Source organism: Chiloscyllium punctatum, chromosome 3 (genome assembly GCF_047496795.1).
Source record: "Chiloscyllium punctatum isolate Juve2018m chromosome 3, sChiPun1.3, whole genome shotgun sequence".
NCBI classification, from domain to species: domain Eukaryota; kingdom Metazoa; phylum Chordata; class Chondrichthyes; order Orectolobiformes; family Hemiscylliidae; genus Chiloscyllium; species Chiloscyllium punctatum.
Window position 1 is genome coordinate 157,237,521 of NC_092741.1, and position 16,571 is coordinate 157,254,091.

Below are 16,571 nucleotides of genomic sequence, written 5' to 3' on the forward strand. Positions count from 1 at the left end.
GCAGCATTGCGCTTGCACATTTCAGTGAAAAACCTTTCGAAATAAGAACAAAAAAAAACTATGTAGCTAGATTTCAGACTGGGATCTGATATACAGTAATAATATCAAATTAGATCATAACACAATTTGTTGGACATCTTCAACGAACTCAATTATGATGTGGATAAAGGGGAACAGGATGTAATTAAATTTCCGGAAGGCATTTGATAGATGGTCAGTCAAAGGTGATTGCAAAAAATAAGAGCTCATAGGCACAGGGGGAAACTTAATAGCATGAATAGAAGACTAGGTAAAAACAATGACTGCAGATGCTGGAAACCAGATTCTGGATTCGTGGTGCTGGAAGAGCACAGCAGTTCAGGTAGCATCCAAGGAGCAGCGAAATCGACGTTTCGGGCAAAAGCCCTTCATCAGGCTTTCCTGTGCTCTTCCAGCACTACTAATCCAGAATCTGGGTAGAAGACTGACTAGCTAAGAGGAAGCAGAGAGTAGATATAAATGGATCATTTTGTCGTTGCCAACATGTAATGGGTGATGTGCCAGAGTTCAATATGTTGGAGCTGCAACTTTCTTTTTTACAATTTATCTCAATGACTTAGATGAAGGGACTGAAGGTATAGTTGCTGAATTTGCTCTAGAAACAAGGAAAGGTAGGAAAGCAAACTATGAAGAGGATATCCGGAGGCTAGGAAGAAATATAGATACTTTAAGTAAGCAGGCAAAGATTTAGCAAATGGAGTATAATGTGGTAAAATGTAAAGTTTTTCATTTTGGCGGGAAAAATAAAAAAAAATCATTTAAATAACAAGAGACTACAGAGTTCTGAGATGCAGAGGGATCTGGGTGTCTGTGCACGAACCTCAGAAGGTTAGTGGGTAGGTCCAGTAAGCATTCAGGAAAACTCATAGAATATTATGATTTACTGTGAGATGATTTGGTTATTAGAGTGGGGGAGTTATGTTTCAGTTATATATAGCTTGGTGAGACCCTGTCAACAGTACTGTTAACTACTGGTCTCCTTATTTAAGGAAGGATGTAAATGCAGTGGAAGCAGTTCAGAGCTTTACCAGCGTAATACCAGTCCTGTGTAGGAAAGGTTGGACAACTTCGATCTGTATCTGCTGGAATTTTGAAAAGTAAAAGGTGACCTGATTGAAACACATCTGAACCTGAGGGTCTTAACAGGTTGGATTTAGAAAGCACATTTCCTCTTGTAGGAGATTTTAAGACTTGGGAAGACTTTTTTAAAAATAAGTTTCTCACTCAGAGGGAGGTACACCTTTGCATCTAACCCATCCTCAAAAGGTAGCAGAAGCAGAGTTTTTCGATCATTTTAGGTTTTTGATAAGGGGTTTGAAAGTGATTATTGGGGGTTGAGGAAATGTGGAGTTATCCAATCAGCTTTGATTTTATTGAGTGGGAGATTTGGCTCGAGTGGCTGACTGACCTGCTCCTCATTTGTAAGTTTGTGAATCACTGTTGCATAATAATTTTATGATTTACCTATTCTGCATACTTTTAACATCTGTTGTTTGCACTATATCAGAAACGATTCCAAAATGTCTTCTGGTGTAGCCAAAACCTAAGTGTCTGTATGTAGCATTGATACTACTTTGCATGTTAAACAGTATCCATTTCAAAGAAACTGCATGTTTTTTTATTCATTCACAGCATGAAGTTGTCTCTGGCTCGGCCAGTTTTTCATTGTTCTCGATGTGGTTTCCTCTGCATCAGGGAGATATGGCGCCAACTTGTGCAGCAGTTCAGGGAACATTTCTGGTCTGTATGCACCAAACAAACTAACCATTCAGTGGGAGAGCACTTCAACTCCCCCAGGGTCTTGCAATTCCGAGGCCTCTTCTACCACCAAATCAAAGACACCTACCAATTGGAAGCAGAACACCTCATCTTCTGCCTCAGGACGCTACAACCACTCAGCATCAACAGTGAATTCACTAGTTTCCAAATCTCCCCTCCCCCCACCTCATCTCAAATCCAGCTTCATTCCCACCTATCCACTCCACGCCCCCCCACTGACCGATCACAATTACCTCCCACCTGCACCCATCTATCGCCAACCCACCTACTTTCCCTCCAATCCCACCCCCATTCCTCTATTTATCTCTCAGCTCCCTTCCCCTCCACATTCCTAATGAAGGACTTATGCCTGAAAAGTCAACTCCTGCTTCTCAGATGTTGCCTGACCTACTGTGCTTTTCCAGCATCAGACTTTTTGACTCTGATCTCCAACATCTGCAGTCCTCACTTTCTCCCAGATTTTAATTACCCATTCCTAATTGCACAGACGACAGTTAAGAGTCAGCCACATTGCTGAGAGTCTGGAGTCATAGGCAGGCCAGACCAGGTAAGGATGGTAGTTTCCTTCCCTAAAATACATTAGTAAACCAGATGGGTTTTTCTGACTATTATCAATGGTTTCATAGTCAGCACTAGACTCTTGATTCCAGATTTTCATTGAATTCAAATTCTACCATCTGCCATGGCTTGAAGTGAACCTGGTTCTCCAAATATTAGCTGGGTTTCTGGATTAATAGTCCAGTGATAAGGCCTCTATGCCATTGTCCCCAAGGGGAGGCAAAGTTTGTAGTCACAAATATGAGAAAATAAACCTGCACCTTTATGGGACAATGCCTAGGCCACAATATCAGATACTTTCTTGCATTTGCCAATCTACCTCTTTCTTTTGGGTATGTCTTCCAAAATTGTTCAGCACATCCTCATCCAAGTATCACAAATGGATTTCTGGTAAACATCGAGGTTAATACTCGCATATTAATTAGCATGATTTCTGAGGACCAGCAATGTGAAAAGTTGACATCATCATCTGAAAAAGTTACTAATGTCATTGTTGGTTCCAGTCACATATAATGAGTATTATGTAAAACCCAGCATTCTTTAACAAGGTGAAAAACAAGCCTTGTTAGAAAGAAACTGGATAGCAGTGCTTAAGTTAAACTGGAACTTTTTCACCTTGAAGCAAAATTCACAATGCAATATGATATGCTCAACAAGTACAGGAATAAAAGAATGACTAGGGGAGGAATAGGTCCAGTCAAGGATAGTAGTGGGAAGCTGTGTGTGGAGGCTGAAGAGATTGGGGAGACACTGAATGAATACTTTTCGTCAGTATTCACTCAGGAACAGGACATTGTTGCCGATGTGAGTACTGAGTCACAATTAATTAGAATGGATGGTTTTGAGGAATGTAGGGAAGAGGTGTTGGAAATTCTGGAAAGGGTGAAAATAGATAAGTCCCCTGGGCCTGGTGGCATTTATCCTAGGATTCTCTGGGAAGCAAGGGAGGAGATTGCAGAGCCATTGGCCTTGATTTTTATGTCCTTGTTGTCTACGGGAATAGTGCCAGAAGACTGGAGGATAGCAAATGTGGTTCCCTTGTTCAAGAAGGGGGGTAGGGATAACCCTAGTAACTATAGGCCGGTGAGCCTCACTTCTGTTGTGGGCAAAGTCTTAGAGAGAATTGTAAGGGATAGGATTTATGAACGTCTGGATAGGAATAATGTGATCAAGGATAGTCAGCATGGTTTTGTGAAGGGCAGATCGTGCTTCACAAACCTTATTGAATTCTTTGAGAAGTTGACTAAGGAGGTGGACAAGGGTAAAGCAGTAGATGTGGTGTATATGGATTTTAGTAAGGCGTTTGATAAGGTTCCCCATGGTAGGCTACTGCAAAAAATACGGAGGTATGGCATTGAGGGTGAGTTGGAGGTTTGGATTAGGAATTGGCTGGCTGGAAGAAGACAGAGGGTAGTAGTTGATGGTAAAGGTTCATCTTGGAGTGCAGTTACTAGCGGTGTTCCGCAAGGATCTGTTTAGGGACCATTACTGTTTTGTCATTCTTATAAATGACCTGGAGGAGGGGCTAGAAGGTTGGGTGAGCAAGTTTGCGGATGATACGAAAGTCGGTGGAGTTGTTGACAGTGAGGAAGGATGTGTCAGGTTACAGCAGGATATAGATAAGCTGCAGAGCTGGGCAGAAAGGTGGCAAATTGAGTTAAATGTGGATAAGTGTGAGGTGATTCACTTTGGTAGGAGTAACAAAAAGATGGGGTACTGGGCTAATGGTCGGATACTTGGTAGTGTGGATGAGCAGAGGGATCTTGGTGTCCATGTACACAGATGTCTGAAAGTTGCCACCCAGGTAAATAGTGCGGTGAAGAAGGCATATGGCGTACTGGCTTTTATTGGTAGAGGAATTGACTTCTGGAGTCCTGAGGTCAGAAATCCCATTCTGAAGCAACTTGGGTGATTCCAGCATAATAACACTGGATCAGCTATGTTTTGGGAGGCTGGACTGATGACTAGCTTTCTATTCAGGGTACAGGAAATACTGCACTCAATAAAACCTGGTCTGTGAGCCACTTGGTTTATAGACTACCATTTTGTATTTCTTCAGCCTCCAGAATTTCGCCAGGGGTGACAAACCAAAGTTTGAAAGGATTTCAGGGGGTAGGTATGCCTGGAGTTGAGATTAGCAAGTCCTCCAAATAGCACACAATGATGACAGGCTGAAGGATGGAGGTTGGAAAAGAATGGAGATCAGGTGAAGGCATTCAAATTTGAAAGGTACTGCATCTCTGTTTAGTATTTAGGTCACAGGATAGACAAAGAGGAGTTATATCTTCTCAAAAATAATATTAAAGCAATAAGAAGTGTGCTACATCCTCAAACATCTCTTTGCTATTCTTCCAGTGAACCCCAATTCATGGTAAATTCTTACTGAATTTGGCCACATTACTGAAACGAGTTATTGAAGAGTATTCAATGGAATTGGATGAAAGAGTCTGACAAAGTTTCCAAGCTCTGTAAATGTTAACTTGTAGAAGATACAATACTGTACATTATGACATCAAAAAATAAAATTTGTATATGGTGCTTTTTGATATGGAATAAGTGCTATGGCCTATTTTGTACCAGACATTGGTGAGATTTGATTTTTCTCTTGCAGCCTCTGTACCAGTGAACAAAACTGTGCTCAGAATGTGAAATGTTGTGCTTGATCTCAGGAGTAAGAACATTTCATAAATATCTGCACGGTTTTAGTTTCATGATTGAAACTGACCACTGCCATTGACGGCTATTTTGAATCCAAAGTCTCCAGTATCTACTTTAGCCTCAGCTCAAATGTACCAAACATAGAAATGGATACTGATTTTGTATGACATTAAATATAGATGATAGGATAATCATGGTACTGAAGTGATGTTTGGATTACCATCTATAGAGTAGAGCCCAACAGGGACAACATATTTTCTTCATAAGATCAGTGAGTTGTGAGCCACAGCAGATGACATTAGAAAAATAATTCATGGAGACCCATGTTGGCAAGCATGTATCATTAACAAAAAATGGGTGGCCAACTTCAATGCTGGATTTAGAAATCAGGCCATGAATGACTAGTTGAAAAGGGCTATGACACACGGAAAGACAGTTGTAATCACTGGGAAAATACAGTTTCTCTATGCCCTTCATTCTCAACACTTAGAATGTAGTTGACAAAGAGTCTATGGAGGCAGTATCTTTGGCAGTCAGGCTTCAATAAGAACATAGAAAACAGTGAATGAGTGTATGTAAAGCAATAGAAAAGAAACCACCTTGGTACGTTTTGTCACTGTGAAAATTGCCAGCTAGGTCTTGACAAAGATTTCACATTCGTTTTTGCAGAATTAGAAGGACAACAGTGACTCATTTTGATTGATAGTCATTCAAAGTGGATTGAGGGGTTTCTGATGAATCAAACAATAAGACAATTTGCGTAGTTTGTATGCTGTTTAACAGTTCCCAGAAGACAATATGCCTGTTTGTCTGCACAATTCATGAGTACAAACAGTGTAAAACACTGAATTCCACAGTGTCATCCAAAGGAGCAGCAGAACACACAGTACACACTGTTAATGAGCTCTTGGCAAGCACATGTACGATAGAAATTTGAAGAAATATCAATTGTCTGGCGAATTTTTTTTCTTGAGAAACTCAACAGATCTCACAGCATCGGTAGAGAGAACAGCTATGTTTTTTCAGTGTTTTTGTATTTGTTTCAGATTTCCAGCATTCACACTAGACATTGCTGAAGTGGGAAATTCAATAGCAGGTCAAGATCAAAATCAGACTTTGCTGGAGAAAACTCCTTGGACTTGGTTGAGGATGGTTCAAGGTTTTTCCACAAGTTCTACAAATCTGAGTCAGGAAAGGAGATATCCCATTAGGAACAGGAAACCAGTGGTTTTGTTTGATGTGTGAATAAAGGAAAACATGGAAATATTTCAAGAAATTGTGTGGAAATTGAACATACTTAGCTTTCTCATTAAGGAAGAAGTGTAACAGCGTCCTCTTGTGACCACTGCATGTATACAGGAACATAAAAAAGGATTAAATCAATCTGTCTTTGAGGAGGTTTTGTTGATTAGGATTTTATTCACTGGTACTTTGAAAAATACAAAGGCCAAAAACCCATGAAGTCCACAGTTGAGCTGTCCCTGTCTGGGAAAAGCTTTCTGAAGTCTCTGATGCAAATGCATGAGGTTGCAAGTGAGATCATATGTAGGTTCCTGATCAAGGTCTGCAAGGAACTAGTGACACAGAAATTCAGCATGGCTATCATTTTGAGCATGACTAGCATGGAAATGCCACCATATTCTCTTGAGCAAAGGTCTGCCTGAATGAGGACCTTAAGCTCAGTGTTGATTTTGAGACAGAGAGGAGGAGCTGCTGCTAGCATTCCTACTAGCCATTTGCAGAATCTGTACAGAAATTCTAGGCTGGGCCGTATGACACCTCTTGCTGGTTCAATGCTTGTTTTGGTTTGGTCTATTGTGGCAGCTGCAGAGTAGCCTTTTCTGATTTCTCTGCATCATTTTCTGACTGAAAATTGCAGCCAACTACAAATCCAGTGGATTTTGCATTACAGGATTAGTTCCATTCATAGACCCTACAAAATGAGGCCATACTTATGCATTCATGCTTCTCCAAATGTCTGATCCTGCAGTGAGCCTAAACGTATACTTCTAACTGCCAAAGTCAGGTTCCTGAGAGAGGCATCACCTCCACACACCTCAAGCTAGTCCCGTCAAGCTTCAAGTTATTCAGAAAGATCAGGTGATGCAAAAATAACACCAATCCAGTACCATGGTCTCAACCGCTGGAACTGCAACCTCAAAATGTGAATTATTTTAAAATCTGTCACGTTGACTAAGTCTTCAACCATCTAATCTAAGATCTCCTACATAGCTCAGTGTCAAATTGTGTTTAGTAATACTTGTAAAATGTCTTGGAATGTTTTATTGCACTAACTTTGTTGTTGCAGTGATTCAATAAAATGTTTAATATTGCTATCCTATAATCCACACACCCAGGTAATGTTCTTAGGACCTTGGTTCAAACCCTGCCATGGCAAGATGATGGATTATGAAATCAGTAAAACCTGGAATTAAGAGTCTAATAATGAACATGAATCTATTGTTGATTGTTGAAGAAACCCACCTGGTTCACTCATGCCCTTCAGGGAAGGAAACTGCCATCCTTACCTGGTCTGGCCTACATGTGACTCCAGACCCAGAGCAATGTGCTTGACTTTCAAATGCCCTCTAGACAATTAGAATGGGCAATGAATGCTGGCCCACTGGTGATGCTCACATCCAGAGAATGAATTTTTAAAAAGTGCCTCTTGCGTCACTTTGCCTTGTTCCATGTTATTCTTGTTTATTCTCCCTGTCACTTTGTTTTCTGGGGAGAATCCATACGCTGGACCCATCTAATGGAGCAAGTAGTTTGTGCAGAATCCCTTAATTTAGGATAAAGCTGATCAGTACCTGCACACCGCTCCTTGTAAATTTGAGCATAATTACAATGCTTTCCAAATAACCTCATTTTGTGCTGGAAATCTTTTTTTAAACACAAAATTCTTTTCAATCTCAAAAGCAGCTAGGCAAAGTCAGAAAGTCAATAGAGTCATACAACACAGAAACATACCCTCCAACCCAACCAGGCCGTGCCAACCAGGTTTCCCAAACTAAACTAGTCCCATTTGCCTGCGTTTGGCCTATATCCCTCTACACGCTTCCCTACTCATGCACCAGTCCAAACATCTTTTAAATGTTGTAACTGTACCTGCATCGACCACTTCCTTTGAGAGTTTATTTCACATATGAACCACCCTGTGTGGGGAAAAAGTTGCCCCTCAGGTTGCTTTTTAAATTTTTCTCACTAACTGATAATAAAAAATCAGAAATTGCTGGAAAAACTCAGCAGGTCAGGCAGCATCTGTACAGAAAAAGCAGAATTAATGATTTGGGTCCAGTGACCCTTTTTCAGAATTAATCTGATAATCCCTTTGAATAGTGTGGCTAAGTGATCCTTCCTGTTGCTGAGTGTGTGTTCAGTTCTTTTTTTTTCAGCGATGATGCAATTTCGAATATTGAGCTCCAAAATGTACAGCACTGGCATCGAACCAAGGTTCAATACTGATTGATGTTGTAATCTACCCAATGCTTGTGATAGCTGGTCACTGTGTTCAGCAGCACTGTCCCTCTTATGCCATTCGAAATGGATCACATTAGAATTGTTACTGTTGAAATCTGGGATCAGAGTATTTTTAGTATTGGCCCTGTGATTAGGTGGTTGTAGAGAATTAGTAAAACACACACTTATCTACACTGTTTTTACTCTTCAACCAGCATCTTCTTTTCAGTAAGAGTGAAGGCAGCAGACTTTATACAATTACTGTCACCAGCGTACACTATTCTCAATATCAGCTTTTCATAAAGCTAAAAGGTTCCCTATGAAAATCAAGAGAATGTAGCTGGTGGCAACAGAAAGTTGCATATTGTTTGGATAGTGGATTATTTGCAGTGAACATGAATGTCTGCTTATTTTAAGGTTTTCTTCAATTGCTTACTACAAACATACCTATGATGCTAAACTGATATCACTGTGTTTTTGGAATTGAAAATGTAGAATAATATATGGAGGAACAAAATACAATAGGATAAAATCAGGTATGATGACTAGGTATAAGAATATTGACAATTCAGAATCACTTAACTTCAGTGCACCAAGGGTTTATCCATCTCTAAAAGACTGTTCATAGCTTCTAGTTTCTCAGCTGTCATTTCAGATTGTATCCACATTTTCCCAGTTTTTGGAAAGATAGAAGACAGTGTAGATTTAGAGTTTCTTCACAAAAGTAGGAAAAACCAACAAACGTCTCACATCCCGTCAACGAATTACAATGTGAGAAGATTGCAAACAGAAGCATGGTGGGATCATAGAATGAGTCTAAGTGTATCTAAAGAAATTCTATGCTCACTGACAGAATACTCTGCTGAATTTCACTGTGTCATGTTGTCCACTGGCTAATTCTCAGTATGGGCCCCTCACCGTTCTTTCACCAACCTGTTCATACCAGGAAGGTTACCCCAGAAGTACCGGGCTCGATGGGCAGCAGAGACTTCCTTGGCATCAATCATCACAGGATTACACTGGTAGAAAGAGAGAAAAGGATAAGCTTATTCATTTCATAAATCTGGATAATCTAACGTTATGAGTGAAATCTTTTCTCACCTCACTCCCCCACCCCAAATTCCAGATAACCTGTTTGAAAACTAAAAATGTCCTTTATCAATCTGTGTACCTGTCACAGAGATTTGTCAGTGGTCAGTGCAAAATGAGAAGTCTGCCACGCTGTCCCCATGACTTTTGATCCATCATGGTAACGTTGCAGAGCAGTTATTTACATGATGATACCCAGAGTAGGATTGGTAGGGACAGTGTACAAACATTTTTAAAAAAATAGTAAATAGAATCAAAGGGGAAAAACGAATAAAAGGGAAAATTAATGACTATTCACAGAAACGTGTGCAGCATTTGGAACAAAATGAATTAATGGCACAATTAGAGGTTAATAGGCATGATCTTATAGCCATTACAGAGACCTGGTTACAAGGAGATCAAAAACTCAGAGCAAAATATGAAAGGCAAGAATGAAAGATGGTCGGTAGCTTTGTCAGTGTGAGATGGAATAAGTACAAGAGCAAGAAATTATCTTGGATCAGAAGAACTAGAATTAATATGGGTGGAGATAAGAAGTGACAAAGGAAGACAACACTGGTGGTGTAGTCTACAGGCCCTCTAACAGTAGCTATACTGTAAGACAAAGAATAAATCAGGAGATAATGATGGTATGTAAAAAGGAAGTATATTAATCATGGTTAACTTCAATCTTCATGCAGATTTGAAAAATCAAACTGGCAGAGGTAGCTATGAGGAAGCTTTCAGAGTGTTTATGGGACAGTTTCCCAGAACAGTAATGTTATGAATCTAACTAAGGATCTGGAAAACTTACCTATAGTAATGGATAATGAGTTAGAATTAATAAATGATCTTGGAGTAAAAGATTCCCCAGGAAACAGTTAACATAACATGGTAGAATTTAGCAGTAAGATCCAGAGTGAGCAACTTGAGTCAGAAACGACTGTGTAAATTTAAATAAAGATAACTATAAAGGAATGAGGATAGAGTTGGGTAGAGTGAACTGAGAAATGAGTTTAACAGAAAAGGTGGTTGCTGAACAATGGCAGATGTTTAAGAACATAATACATGTCCAGAGCAAAGATATATCCCAGTAAGGGAGGAGGATTCTAAGAAATGGATTAAACCATCCATGGTTAACCAAGGAAGTCAAGGATGGTATTAAACTGAAAGAAAAAACATACAATGCAGCAAAGATTAGTGGTAAGCCAGAGTTTAAAAGTTTTAAAAGCCAACAAAAGATGACCAAAAAGAAAGGAAGTGGGGGAAAATAAACCTTGACGGTTAATTAGAAAAATTAATACAAAAACAGACAGTAGGAGCTTCTTTAAATATACAAACTGAAGAAAGAGGCTAAAGTGAACATGGGATCCATCGAGAATTATATTTGGGAAACTAAAATAATACGGAACCAAGAAAGAGGAGCTGAATAAATGCTTTGTGTCAGTCTTCATAATAGAAAACAACAATATTTTAAAAACACTAAATAATCAAAGAGCAAAAAGTGGGGGGTCAGAAATTAATTCAAGTACTACCGTAACAGAAAAAATGTCGAGAGAAACTAATGGGGCTAAAGGCCAACATATTCCCTGGATCTAATAGGCTGCACCCACAGAGGAAATACTAACAAAGATAATGGATATACTGATAATCATCTTACAGGAATCCTTTGATTCTGGAAATGTCCCAAAGGACTGGAAAGCTGCCAATGTAACACTTTCACTTAAAAAGGAAACAAAAACAGGTAACTATAGGCCAGTTAGCTTAATGTCTGTAATTGGGAAAATATTAGACTATTTAAAGGATGTAACAGCAGGGCATTTGGCAATATTTTAATTGATAATCATGCAGAGTCATCATGGCATCATATCTAACAAATTTATTAGAAATATTTGAGGAAGTAATAAGCAAGCTGAATAAAGAGGAACTAATAGATATAAAATATTTAATTTCCAAAAGTCATTCGATCATAAGTACTGCACATAAGGCTACTTAATAAAAGTCCACCTTGGGGTAATGTATTAGCATGGATAGATTGAGTAACTAATAAAATACAAAGAGATGAGAAGATGGCATTTTCAGAATAGGAAGCTGTAACTAGTGAAGTGCCAGAAGGATATGCGTTGGGGCCACAATTATTTGGTGAGGGCAGTGAATGTATTATGATTAGGTTTGTGGATGACACAGGATAGTTGGGAAGCCAAGTGGTGAGGATGACCAAGTCTACAGATGGTGATCGCTGAGGTAAAAGTTTGGAATACAATATCCATAGAGCAAGGGACTGTAGTGACTCAGTACTGGTCATAATTAGGCTGGTGGTTCAGAGGGATATAGATAACAGATAGGAAGAAACATTTCCCCTTGGTGGATGGATCAGTGACCGAGAGCATAGATTTAAGGTAAGAGTCAGGAGGTTCAGAGGGGATGTGAAGAAAGATTTATTCACACAGAGGGTGATACAAATCAGGAACTCACTATTTCTAACAATGTAGAGGCACAAACCCTCATGTACACTTGCAATGCCAAAGCTGTGCACCAAGTGGAAAATGGGATTAGAATAGTTAGGTGCTTATTTTTGACCAGTGCAGACTCAATGGGGTGAAAGGCCCGTTTCTGTTCTGTAGACCACTGATTCTACAACGTTGGAAAAGTGAGATAATGCATTTTGGCAAAAAGAACAGTGGAGCTGAATATTACTTTGATGAAGAGATTGCAGAAAGCTGCAGAACAAGTTTTTTTTTATATTAACCGCTTGTGGACATTGTTAGCCAGGACAGCATTTATTGCCCATTCCTAATTGCCTGAAGAGTCAACCACATTACTGTGGGTCTGGAGTTACACATAGGCCAGAGGAGGGAAGGATGGCTGTTTCCTTCCTGAAAGGAGATTGGTGATCCAGTTGGGTTTTTCCTGACAATCAACTATGATTTCATAGTCACCATTAGATGCTTAATTCTAGATACTTATTGAATTAAAATGCTGTTATCTGCCATGGTGGGATTCAAATCCGGGTCCCCAGAACATTGGCTGCATCTCTAGATTCATAGTTTAGTGATAACTGCAAGGTTTTGAGGGGTCCTAATGCATGATACAAAAAAAGCTAGCATATAAATTCAGCTAATAATAGAAAAGCAAATGAAATGTTGGCCTTTGTTTCTAAGCAAATGGAATGTCGGCACAGATCAGACACACCTATAATACTGTGAACAGATTTAGTCCTTCTTTATAGAAGCAAAGCTTTACCGGCATTGGAGACAGTCTAAAGGAAGTCCAGTAAGATAATCTGGGCGTATGTGGATTTTCTTATGAGGAGAGGCTGAGTGGGTTTGGTCTGATCTCATTGGAGTTGGGTCAGCATTTGGGATGCTGGAGGACAGGGTGAATTGGAGTTGCCAGTGAGTGAACTAAGTTGTGGGTCAGTTTCATAGTTACTCAGGAATTAGGTTGTTTTTAATAGTGTAATGCTCCCTGAGTAACTATTTACTTAACTTCAGAGACACCCTACAAATTCTCCAATTTAAATAGATATTTTCAGTGGGTTCCATACGTAGGGGGATTGCATTGCAGACTCTTCAATTTCCTGGGCAATTCCTTCATGGAATCCTTCTACTCTCAACCAATTGGAAAGCAATTATCTGGCCATCGGAAAATTTGGGCTTATATGTAGCAGATTTCATCGACCTCTTCTCAACAGAGAGAACATTATTTACCACTGGAAAGTGGGCAGTCCATTACAGCAAAATAAATGTTTCATCAACAGTGTTTTGCAGTTGAAAAACTGTTAGACTCACCACACTGCACTGTTCACTTTCATTCTGATTGAAATAGAGTGCAAGCAATGGAACAAATACTTGAAATTTTGGAAAAACCACACTTCAAAATAATGTAATTCCCCCCAGTTCCATTGAAGCAAACCCCCAAAGATTTTCATATTTTCTGCAGCTGCTTTATTTCTTTTTAATGCCTTGCTGTAATATATCCGAGACATCTACTAAGACACTGAATAGCTTGAATACTTCCTAAGTCGGCTAATGCAACATCATAGATGCGGGAAAATTCATTACATATTTATCATCACTGGTATGCAATATAATTCAGATTTAGTTGCAGATAAAAATGAAAGGTACAAAGTATAAATATAGCAAATTTACTTCCGCACAGAAATTCTGATTTCATGATTTACAGGTCTTTTTCAGGACTTTGGGGATAGTGTTTAAGAAAATCTCTATTTAAAATTCTTTATTTGAAGAAACTCACCTCGAGAAAGCGAGAGATATCCCTCTTGTCACTAACTCCCATTGCCACCACATTTTCAAACAGCCAGAAGAATGGTCTGTTGTCCCCTTCTTTAGGCCTTGTTTCATGGAGAAGTCGGTAGAACTCAAAAAACAGGCGGCCTGTGCCTTCTGTAAAGTAAACAAGGTATAACACAGTGAAAAATGTCCTTTTGGACACCTGGGTTGTAAAACATGTTAAGGCCTGAAAAACCAATATGGTGGCAGCTGAGCTTGCTGCATGATTAACCCTTCCTGATGAAGGGCTCTTCCCTGAAACATCAATTCTCCTGCTCCTCAGATGCTGCCTGACCTGCTGTGCTTTTCCAGTACCACTCTTGACTCTGATCCGCAGCATCTGCAATCCTCACTGTCTCCTGCACGATTAACCCATGTCCATTGTCCCAATGTTGGCAGCCACAAACATTGTGCTGCGTTTTTATTTCTTTGATTTGTTTGCTTGCGGGCAGCACTAATGAAGCTACTGAATGTTTACACAGAGGGTGCAAAATCAAGGGGCATCAGGGTATTTAAAGCTGTCTGTCCGACACCACTTAAAGGGGATTTGCATAGTGGCTGCAGCAGGTACTAGAATAGGTTGCAGATGGGAGTTGAGAGCTAGAACACTGAATGACAGCACAAAAGGACAGTGAGAAGACCCAAGACAGCAGGTGCTAATTGTCAGAGGCCCTAAACCTAAACCCTGTATGAGCTTAAAACAGTGAAGGAGACAGTGGTCACCAACACTGGAGCAGGAATGAGTTCTTTCCTCTCCTTCCCTCCACAACTACTGTATGCTTCTGACTCCTTTGAGTTACCCAAGAACTGTGACCTCCTCAGGAGCTGGTGGAACAGAGAGGTGGGAGTCAAGGGGAGACACTGAGGAAGAAAAAACAACTGAGACTCACAGCCATCAGTTCTGATACTGACACAGCATCTACTTCATACAATAACTGAAAGGTGGGATAAACACATGAAGAGATATTGGGCAAGTCAGACCTGCAGCCATAGCAGCAGACGAGAGTGACACAGGTGCCATGTTGCTGGAGGATAAGTTTTTACTTGTGTTCTGCTGCCCACTAAGGAGCATGGAAGAATCAACTCCAATTTAGCACAGAGCTGTATGCACAGCTTAAAGCTGAGGAAGTGCTGAACAAATCCATTAGCATCTAAACATGTAATGTCTGATGGCCAATATCTCAGCTTCCATTGCAGTGCAAAGAGGTTATCCTATATCTGGTCAGTACAGTGGAAGTTCAGACTGAAATCAGGCAAGTTAAGGCTGCTGTTATCACAGCTACAGAGACCAGTGTGCATAGAGAGTTGCAGGGTGTGTGTCACAGCAGTCCAGTAATGATCTTACAGCTTAAGCAGGTTAATCTGTTTTACAACACAAGTTGATTTTTGAGGTACTGTGTTGGCAGAGTGACAATGAGACTGTGCAGCACAGTTCTCTCTAAGAGGCCTTTCATCCCTGCTATTCTGCTGTTTGATGGTCATTAATAAGTGAAATCTGCAGCTAATGGTGTAGCAGTACGTAGGTCTGGCATCAGGTCAGGCAAAGACACACTGAAAATAGCAACTAAGTGAGTGTACAAGGGTGACTTGTTGAACATTGAATAGTTTGTTTGTTAGAGTTGGTTTGGAATGTTTGTTTTATATTGACTTTTACTTCAGTATTGTGACCAATAGAGTACTGTGATGGTCAACAACAGAGGTAAGGCAAAGTATGACTGCTGGTGAAGAGAGAATTGGGATTTGCATTCACTGGTACCATAGTTAGATGAGCTGATTTTAGGGAGACAGGCTAGACAGGGAGGGTACTGGTGGTCTCCTCCCCTCTTGCTTTTGCAGTAATGCAGGAAACACATACTGGTGAGGTTGTGCAGGATGTACAACAAATGTAGAACAAATTGCGACACGCAACAGGTGACCCAAGCAACAGAACATCCAAGTCCAGGGAGCAGAAATGTTGTTCAAGCACTCCAGTCATCTGTTCGAAGGCTTTTTGTGTGCCTGTTTGACTTGTTATTAGCATGCTGCACGGGTAACTGGGTTGCACACCACAATCATGAGCCATGTGCTTAGTACTAGAGAGGCTTGTTGCCCTGTAGCAACCCTCTGGCTTATGATGGCACAATGGACTGCTACAGAACAAAGGCATTATTTACAGCAACCAGGCTACTGGGCACTGGCCTGCTCTATTTGCTGAGGATAATCGCATATCAGCTGGACATCGAGAAATTGGGATCCCTTTCCATTGCTGTATACCTGAGTTAACTACTCTACTCACAAAGTAATGTGTGCCAGCGAGTGGCACCCGGCACCATGGGGAATCCTGTAATCTCCAAAAAGCAACATCCTCTATCTGCCTTTTTACTAGCAAGAGAAAATTAAATGTAAGCAGCACGCTTTGAATAGAGAGCTGCGGAGATCTTGCTTACTGCAACAATGAGCGCCAAACTGTAAGATGCTGCAAATATCTCCTGCTTCAACCTGGAGGGAGCCAGGTGCGTAAATGTTCAGGGCCACAGTCTCCTTCATTGCCATTGACAATGAGGTCCTCACCTTTCTTGACCTCTCCCATAATACTGTCAATGGCAATTCTACCCTGCTCCTGAACATAGGCTCAGCTGTCTGAGAACATCAGTTGGAGTCTTCAGATAAAAATGGGCTCACTCAAATCAAATCAGTGCTACACACTGCGTTTAGTGCTTCTAGTGCATGCTCCAT

The 16,571-nt window shown here is 40.3% G+C and overlaps 1 protein-coding gene across 12 annotated transcripts in view; it reads right to left on the reverse strand.

Annotated features, from left to right (window-relative positions):
• The window catches only part of LOC140467006 (DNA (cytosine-5)-methyltransferase 3A-like), a 638,661-nt gene that overhangs the window by 62,759 nt on the left and 559,331 nt on the right, over nt 1–16,571 (reverse strand). For 8 of the 12 annotated variants that reach the window (XM_072563080.1, XM_072563020.1, XM_072563036.1 and 5 more), the window contains 2 exons: nt 13,822–13,970; nt 9,415–9,515 (listed from right to left, as the gene is read on the reverse strand). In XM_072563080.1, coding sequence (XP_072419181.1) covers nt 9,415–9,515; nt 13,822–13,970 — 250 coding nt within the window. The remainder of the gene's footprint in view (nt 1–9,414; nt 9,516–13,821; nt 13,971–16,571) is intronic. The other 4 variants (XM_072563028.1, XM_072563044.1, XM_072563090.1 and 1 more) reach the window with 1 other exon arrangement.